The following is a 9319-nucleotide window of genomic DNA, read 5'->3' as shown; positions in this document are numbered from 1 at the left end:
AAGAGTGAAATTCCATTTATTGAAATATATTCCAAAACGTTATAACTCCTTTAACTAATTTTATATAAATAATCTAATTTATGGTGATATATTACATAATAAAGTAAATGACGCTGTCTGTTACGTGATATGATTACGTGAATGACGTGACAATGAGAAGTACACAAATTAATTGGAAAACTTGAATGCTTGAAAGTATTAAGTTGGAATTTTTTACAAACCATAAGCTCGTTTTTTTTTTTTTTTTTCTACAGATGCCAGCACCAACAACAGCAGAATGTCAAGCTAAATGGACAGTATGGGAACCTTGGTCAGTATGTACAGATACATGTGGAGCTCATGGAAGTCGACAACGTTTTCGTAGTTGTCAACGAACTCGTGCGGATTGTTTTTGTCCTGGGTATTTTTTTTTTTTTTTGAATGTTTAATTTCTTACTGTAAACATTTGATAATGATTGCTATGATGCAATTTTTATGTAAGAAAATTGGTGAATAATTAACTAATATATATTTATTTGTTTATCATTATCATTGTTAAAATTCCAAACTAATTAAAATAATTAGAATAGATTGCTGGACATTAGTATATATCATATTTTCAATTATAACATTAAATCAACATAATAACGATATGATAATGTAAACACATGCATATATATGCTTTATCACAATCATTTTATTTGTCTGCTAATTTATCAATTACTTTATCACATTTGTATCATTTGCATATGCTCAGTTTTTTTCTTACACTTACAATTTAATCAATTAATTAAATTGTATTTAGCAATTTTGGCATTATTAATTTTCCTCAAAAGAAGTGAGATAATTTTACTATATTCGACATACAATTACATTATTAATAAAAGTAGTAGTAATTTAAATTTCCGGACATTTCTAATCATTTATATTAAACTGTTATACTTTACACTTTATATTTCACTTCCCACTAAATTATCATGCATGAATTGCAGCGTAAAAAAATTACTAATAATTGAGTAATATAAAGATAACAAAGACAAATATTATTCAAAATTTCAAGTGAATTTAAAATAAAACTTTCTTAACTTTCTTAACTAATAATAAAAAATTGGTTAATAATAAAATTTGAAATTCGACTAATAATAAAGTTGACTTAATGGTTAATAATAAAATCGATTAATAATAAAGTTGACTTTTTTATATGTTTCATATTTTTATTAAAATTAAAGATCAAAAATATCATGATTAATTAATTAGTCGTTAAGGAGTATAAGTGATTTGGAATTCTGCAATCTGCAACCATGTTTATATCCACGAAAAGCATGTCGACAAAATTATATGGTCGCTTCAGTAAATCAGAAATTTGCATGTGTTCCAATTTAATGAATTAATTACAATTGAACTGATTGCAATTTTATGGCATATATCATGAAGTTATCACTGAATTAAACCAATGAAATTTATTTTTGTAATAAATTTTAATAATAAATCTATGGAACATTTAATAAACTTTGTTATATCAACTTTATTATATACTTTGTTCGTTTTTATACATCAAATATAATTCCACATGTAATAGTATTGATACTAATCAATGTAGCATAATGATATGATAATTGATAGTGTAATAATATGATACTAAATTATTTGATATAGGTGTAATGATATGGTGATAGATGATTTATGTTAATAAGTAACTCATTTACATTATCAATGTTAATCAGTTAATATAAGCAATCGTATGTGAACAACATCAGTTAATCAATTAATCTATGTTTAGGATTTGTAGTTTTTTTTTAAGCTTTCAACTAACTTCTTCTAAAAGTTGAAATATTGTTTGCGAGATCATTTATGTGTAATTAATGCTATCATAGTTAATGATAATGATAATAGAACGTAAATTAAGATGTTATCAACATCAATTGAAATATCTCGAAAATATGATAGTGAAAGTTATTTAGTAAATACAACAACATGTAATGAAGAAAGCTGACTAATTAAAAGGGACTAATTTAATATTAATTTATGACAGATTTTATAGACTGCAGGATTCATCGAACATATTTCTACATTACCTGTAATTAAAAATGCTGTAATTAATGGTCTCCTGATGCTATGAAATGTCAACATTTTATTAGTCTTATAGTGCGGAAAAAATTTTCATTCAATACTTTTAAATAGTAAATGCTTGGTAAAATTTTGAAAATTTTCGACATTTTGTAAGAAAAAAAGGGACAAATTTTGGAATACATGAAATCGAGAAATTATAGACATATATTATCAAACTCTCGAAAAGACTTAAAACAATTAAAATAGTAAATTCCAAAAACAATAAAAATTTCCTTGCAAGATTTAAAATAAAAGTTTCTATTGAAAAAAAAATCGTGATTTTAAAATTTCACAAAAATCAGGAATTTATGAAATTTAGTGAAGAAAAAAAAACAAAACATTATAAAAAGAATAGTAAATATTCTGCAGATTGAAAACACTTCATGAAGAAATTTAAAAAAAAAATGATAATAAATAAAAATGGTGAAAGAAAACAAAATGTGGTAAATTTTAAAAAAAATTAGTGTAAAAGAAAAAATGATAAATTGAAAAATTTCGAAATTATAAAAAGAATTGACAGTTTGATTTAAATTTTTATTAAAACCATTAAATATTTTTTTAAAAATATAACCAATATTTATGCAATATTTTAAGATTTATTCAATAACATACAATCATTTGCAATGATTAAATCTAATCAATCAATGAACCAATAACAATGATAACAAAAATTGATAACGACAATTGATTACTTAGTTAGCATTTCTATACGTTTATCATTTATGATGAATGTTTAGGAATATTGTAGCCATGTAAACTATTAGAAAAAGGAAAAACAAATAGCACAATGTAAAAGATGATGATATTGAAATGTATAAGGAAGGAAGGAAGAAAAAAAAAACAACAATATTTGTAGGAGTGTATGCCTAGAAATTGCCCATTTAAGCAATAACAAATAATTTAAATCCCCTGAATTGTTCAATTTTATTTTCTGCCACTAAACATAATTCGTCATTCGTCCTTCCAATTATTCAATTATTATTTCATTGATGGAAGCGCAATAGACGGAATGGAAAAAGAGGAGGGAATAGGACAAATGGTAAGAGTATTATTTGTCAAGATGTGTCATTCTTTTTCACACCCAACTTTCCATTACAAATCATTGAAGGGAATTTTTATTGAACCATTTGGTTGAATCATGTTTGTTTAATGAAGGAAAAGTTATATGACCATTTGTAGCCTTTAATAGATTTGATGAAATTGTGACCATTTATATCGTTTAACAGATTGGATAAGAAAAAAAAAAAAAAAAATTGAAAATATAGAAGAGAAGAAAAGCTGCTTAGGTATAATTCATTCATTCATTCATTCATTCATTCATCATTCTTTCATTTATTTATTTATTTATTCATTCATTCCTTCATTCATTCACTCATTCTTTCATTTATTCATTCATTCTATTTGAGCATAAAGCTGTACGATGAGAATTATTTCTTCATCGAAGCTGTTCCTTTCATTTTTGCTTTAACAAACAATCATTTCCTTCGATCTACTTATGATATTTCATAAAACTATCAATGATATTTTGGCTATTACTATTGTTATTAATATTATTTTATTGTAATTTATAAAATAATCAGTAATAATTATGATAAAGTTATCATTATTATTATTGTTACCATTATTATTATGATTTATTATGATTGTCATTATTATTACTATTATTATCTTTATCATTATCATTATTGTTACTTTACTTTCATAGTTATTAATCATTATTGTATTTGTAAGTACCAGATATTGATAGGCAAATGATTATATGGTTATGATTAACATGCATTGGATGATAAGAAAAATATGAAAGTTTGTAAATGATTACGGAAATTTTAACGATTTAAATATTCTTCAACAATTTAACGACTAATTAAATGAATTTACATTTGACATACAAAAATGTTTAATACAATTTTAACAGCAATTTTATTTAATAATCATTGATTATTGATAATTTTACATAATATTTATTGTGTATATCTTATAGGGATAGAAGGATAATAAACCGAATTCATTACCTGAATATATTCTGAATGTTTTAATTAAATAAACTAGATCGGATGGATTGATAAAAGAAGGTAGCTAATATTATACAAATGAAATAATTAATTTCTAATCATAACTCTTACTTTTACTATAACTTCTTGATTGCGAAATTGAAATTGAAATAAAGCTAAATTCATGATGTATTGATTAATGTTGATTGTTGGCTTAATCATGGCCCAATAGCAAGAAAATAGCATTTTAGCCAACGGCTGTTACATTTGGAGAATTGTGCAAAAGGAAATGGCCTGGTCACCATGGCTAATCATATTTGTAATCATTGCATGCCTTATGATTATCGCTAGCATTATCGTCGCTATAATTTATTTCAGGATTGATAGCAAAAGGCGAACAATGTTAAGGGGTTTGTTTCTTTTAATCATTATCTTATCAACGATTCTATAATTCGAAATTTTGCTTATTTTCTTATCAAAACTTAATGCAAAATTATTTTCCTTATCATATGCAAATTTTATTATTTATATATCAGATATGAGAGTTATATGTTGAAGTAAATGCTGTTTTGGATAAAAAGTGTATTTTGTTAAATTATTAAATTTTAATTTGATTATTTTTTTCTTATTTTCATTTCAGAGAATTATCCTATACCACGGGAAATATGAAGAATAAGATAATACTGCTACTGTTGCTATCAATAGTTATCAACGTTATTACTAAAATTATCGAAACACTAGCTTATATTTTTCGTCATCATCACAATCAATCTTATATAACGCAAAATGATGTGACTATTAATTAGCTTGCTTATAATTTGCACGTCTATATTTTGCTTTATTGTTACGTAAACTGTTGTTGCATTTATTTCTGGTATTTTCGGCAATACGGGGAATGCGGGGGAAGGGGAGCAGAAGAATGTGTGCAGTTAATTTTTCTTGTATCTTCTATCATTTTAATTACAAATTAAACTTTTGTAAGATTTCTTTTCAAGCAGTTGCTGATAATTTGTAATATTTTTTGTTGGAAGATTTCAAATTTCTTCCTGAAATTTATTTATTTACACTTTTTTTTTTTTCATAAGCATTGATCGATAGAAGCAGTTGCTATTTCAAATCATTTCAATTTCAGTGTTTATATTCTTGTAGTGTACAGCAAATGAAAAAAAAAAAATTCTGCTAATTTGATGTATATTTTAATTTGGTAATTTTCATTAACTTAATTAAAATTTAAATCAACCTTGAAGTTCTTCGACATCTTTCCCTTCTATCCTCCCATTCTTCTCCAATTAATTTAAACATATTTGTTCTCTTCTCAACATCATCATCATCATCATCATTACCATCACCATTATTAGCACTTTCTTGTGCATATTGTATAATCAAATTGAATTTGATGATGTCTTATGCCAAAAAGTTTACTTATCATTGTTTCCTCTTATCATTAACCTTTAATCAATGTATGCACTTAACCTAATGGTAGATATACAATTTAATAGATAATTTCAAATCAGATATAAAGTGCTATTTTATTTGATATAATTATGAATAATGTAATATTATTATCATTTTTGTAAATCATTCATATTGTCGTCAACAATTTATTAAAAATTTGCTCAATATTTTAACTTTAACTCTGGGATCTTTTCTTCATCAAATACTTTTACTGATAAATGTTATCACCGATATTGTGTCACTGTATTATAATCATTGTATCTTTGCTTTATTAATTACGAATAAAGAAACGACAAAAAAAAAAAGGTTCTAATACTTTTGATTAATATCAAATAATATTTGTTGCAAAAAATTTTTCAACCTAATTAATCAATATTTATTCAAAATAAGAAATAACACGTGTCAAATATTTCGACAAAATGATTCAATTTATTAATGCTCATTAGCTTTTGACCCAATCTAAAATTCATTAAGTTTAAAATTCATTAAATTCATTAAGTTCTAATTTAATAATGCTCACCATATTTGTAAGTATAAATTTTATCTTTTTTAAAAAAAAAGTCTTAAAAAATTGTTAAATAAATCAAAATACTTTTGTTTACTTTTATTTTTCGTTTCTTTTTTCATTTGTTTTTATTGTTGTTGTTGTTGTTGTTGTTGTTGTTGTTGTTGTTGTTGTTGTTGTTGTTGTTGTTGTTGTTGTTGTTGTTGTTATTGTTGTGTTGTTGTTTTTGTTTTTGTTTTGTTGCATGTTATGAATGTGTAACAAACATGAAATAATTTAGCAAATAAACAATACAACATAAATATTTTATCATACTGTCTTAGTCGTTGTTGTCTTATGTTGATGAATAACGCCTAATGGCGCACATTGTCCATGACATTCTGCTCCTTGTCGTGATGTTTGTTTTGGTATTAGATCATCTCCAACTTCATAGTTTACTACACCAATACCATTTAATGTCACCTGTATAATCGATTTATATAAAATTTAGCTAACAACAATTGATAACGTTTTGTTTTCATTCATTTTCAATGAAATAACTTAGTTAATACTCTTATTTAATTAAGTTAAAATTAAATTTTTTCATTCGATTCATATCTATTGATCGAGAATTATCATTTCATGAAAGAATTCTAGGAAAGATAAGCTTACTTTTACACTTTCTTCTTTCTTACTCGAGAATGTTTTTATTTGAAATGGTCCTAAGCCACATTTATCAGCTTTCTCTTGAAAGATTAATCGTTCGCTTTTGTTTAAAAGCTTCCTGAATTACCATTGATTAGTGCAGTCCTCATGAAATGTTAAAAGAAATTGAATCCGTTAAAAGCATGAAGTGTCATTTACTTCATTCCTTGAATTCTCTTTCATCCAGCTTATTAAATTAAAAAAAAAAAAAAACGATCAATAATATTCACCATAATTGTCGTTATGTTCGATGAAAATAAACTTAAATACTCTAAATTAAGCATAACACATGAATATATATTATCAAGAGAAGGATATAAATTTTTTAGGTACAAATTTTAAGTATGAGATTTTTATGAATACAAATTTTTTTTATAAATAAAATTTAGCATTTAAATACAAGAAATTTTTTTAGGGATAACAAACATAAATTGCTTGATTTTTAACTGGAAAATAAAAAAGGAAATTTGAATATCAAAAAAAAAAAAGGAACTAACTTCTCACTAGCATTACCATTTGGAGCAATAATTTGTGCATGAAATGGTGCTTGAGTAAGTGACTTCACACGTATGATAATATCACATCCAGTTGTTGTTCCAATAATTAAACTTATACAAAATATTACTGATAGTATCATCATTGCTGAGAAAAAAAAAAAAAAGTTAAATTATATGGAAGGAATAGTAATACATATAAATAGTTAGTCAAAGAAATTTAGAATGGAATGATTAGATTGTTATCTATTTACTTGACATTGAACAATTAAATGATATCAAGCGAAAAGATAATTATCTTATAAAGCAAAGGGTAATATTTAATAATAGCAATATCAATAGGAGAAGGGAAAGATAGTACTATAATAATATATTACTTTAGTTACTATCTAATAATTAACAATAATAAATGAAATTCTCAAATCTTCTTATTTAAAAAATTATCATAATTATCAAATAGCTATCAAATTATCACTATTGATAAGAGGCTTAATTAGATTTTTCATTTTATATATTACTTTAGTTACTATCTACTAATTAACAATAATAAATGAAATCCTCAAATCTTCTTATTTAAAAAATTATCATGATTATCAAATAGCCATCAAATTATTATTATTGATAAGGGGCTTAATTAGATTTTTCATTTTAATTAAAATTATTAAATCATTTATTTACAATTGACAGTTCGTTATTAATATGGAGCACTTGTTTTTTTCAAACTTGCATTATTATCATGATAATCAACTCGAAATTTGTGAGAAAAGGAAATTACTAATTAAGGAAATTAATTAATTCAATTCTAAAGATAATATTGTATAATTGATACATTTACAGGTTTATGTAATTAATTCTGATTTGAGTTAAAATCATTTGTAACTTTAATTTATAATACATTTAAGAGTGAATTAATTTAATTCCCAAAATTTTCAATAAATCTCTAGTTAATTATGATGATATCCATTAAACATTTCATTTTTCTCTTTTTGTCCATATGGAAGAAAATGATAAAAATTCGTACAAAGGAATAAAATGGCAAAGAGCTATCAATCAATGGTTGCTATCTTCGATGTAACAAATTAAAACTGTAACATTGTTGACTTCTCAAACTTGAAATAAAATTTTAAAGAGGAGATAACATACTTGATATATAAGTAAGCGGATGACACATACATACATACATACATACACACACACACACACGCATACATACATACAATACATACACAAATACATAAATCACTTTGTTTAATCCTTCTACACTTTTGTTTTTGTCTAATATACTGGTCGTAGTTGATTATATCAGTTTAGTTAACAATCTCAACATGATAATCAAAAATTTGAAATGGATAAAATTTTAATATTAATACTATCTTAATATGATCTTAAGATTTAGCATTATGCTTTACATGTGTGCATACTGCAAACTGCAAACTGCAAACTGCAAACTACATTATTAATCAGGAAAATAATGATATAACCATTTATGTGAATGGACCAATATAGGAAAATACAAATGGAACCAATCAACATTCAACTGTCAATTAATCAATTAACACTTCATTAGTGTTAATTAATTTAGGAGAAAAACGAAAGAAGCAAATAAAGAAAAAGAGAAAAAGTAATGGGTTAAAAAAAGATTTCATTGGTGGAAATTATTTGAAATAATGTGATGTTATCATGTTAATGTTATCATTACTATTATTAATTTATCTTTTTTAAAAATACAATTTGAAAAAAAGTAAAAAATCGATAAATGAAAGATTTAGAATTATGGGTGAAAAAAAAAGGATAAGAAAGCGATGGAATGAAAATTAAGCAATCATTAGAATTTCAATGGAAAAAAAGAACGAAATTTGAAAAAATTAGATATTATTGGAAATAATTTGCAGCTGTTGTTGTTTTTTAATGTCTGATAATTTACTACAATCCTTTCGCATTCAGTTTTCTTGCTCAAAAACTTTTTTCTCCCCCGAAATAATCATTCTCGAATTAATGGTTCCCTAATCTCTCTATCATTTCGTCAAATCTGCAATAAAAAAAGAAAAAACAGAGGAGAAAAAAGGTCATCATCATCATCATCATCATCATCATCATCATCA

At 24.4% G+C, this 9319-nt stretch overlaps 1 protein-coding gene across 1 annotated transcript in view; it reads right to left on the bottom strand.

Moving 5' to 3' along the window:
- Positions 1 to 7363, bottom strand: part of LOAG_09986 (hypothetical protein) — a gene marked incomplete at its 5' end in the record, with an annotated part of 11197 nt that extends 3834 nt beyond the window's left edge. Inside the window, 3 exons of the mRNA XM_020448060.1 lie at positions 6355 to 6501; positions 6691 to 6802; positions 7221 to 7363. Coding sequence (XP_020301762.1) covers positions 6355 to 6501; positions 6691 to 6802; positions 7221 to 7363 — 402 coding nt within the window. The remainder of the gene's footprint in view (positions 1 to 6354; positions 6502 to 6690; positions 6803 to 7220) is intronic.
- Positions 7364 to 9319: the final 1956 nt, after the last annotated feature.

This window comes from Loa loa (genome assembly GCF_000183805.2).
Source record: "Loa loa unplaced genomic scaffold supercont3.250, whole genome shotgun sequence".
In the NCBI taxonomy this organism is placed as follows: Eukaryota; Metazoa; Nematoda; class Chromadorea; order Rhabditida; family Onchocercidae; genus Loa; species Loa loa.
This window is presented reverse-complemented; position numbering and strand designations above follow the sequence as displayed.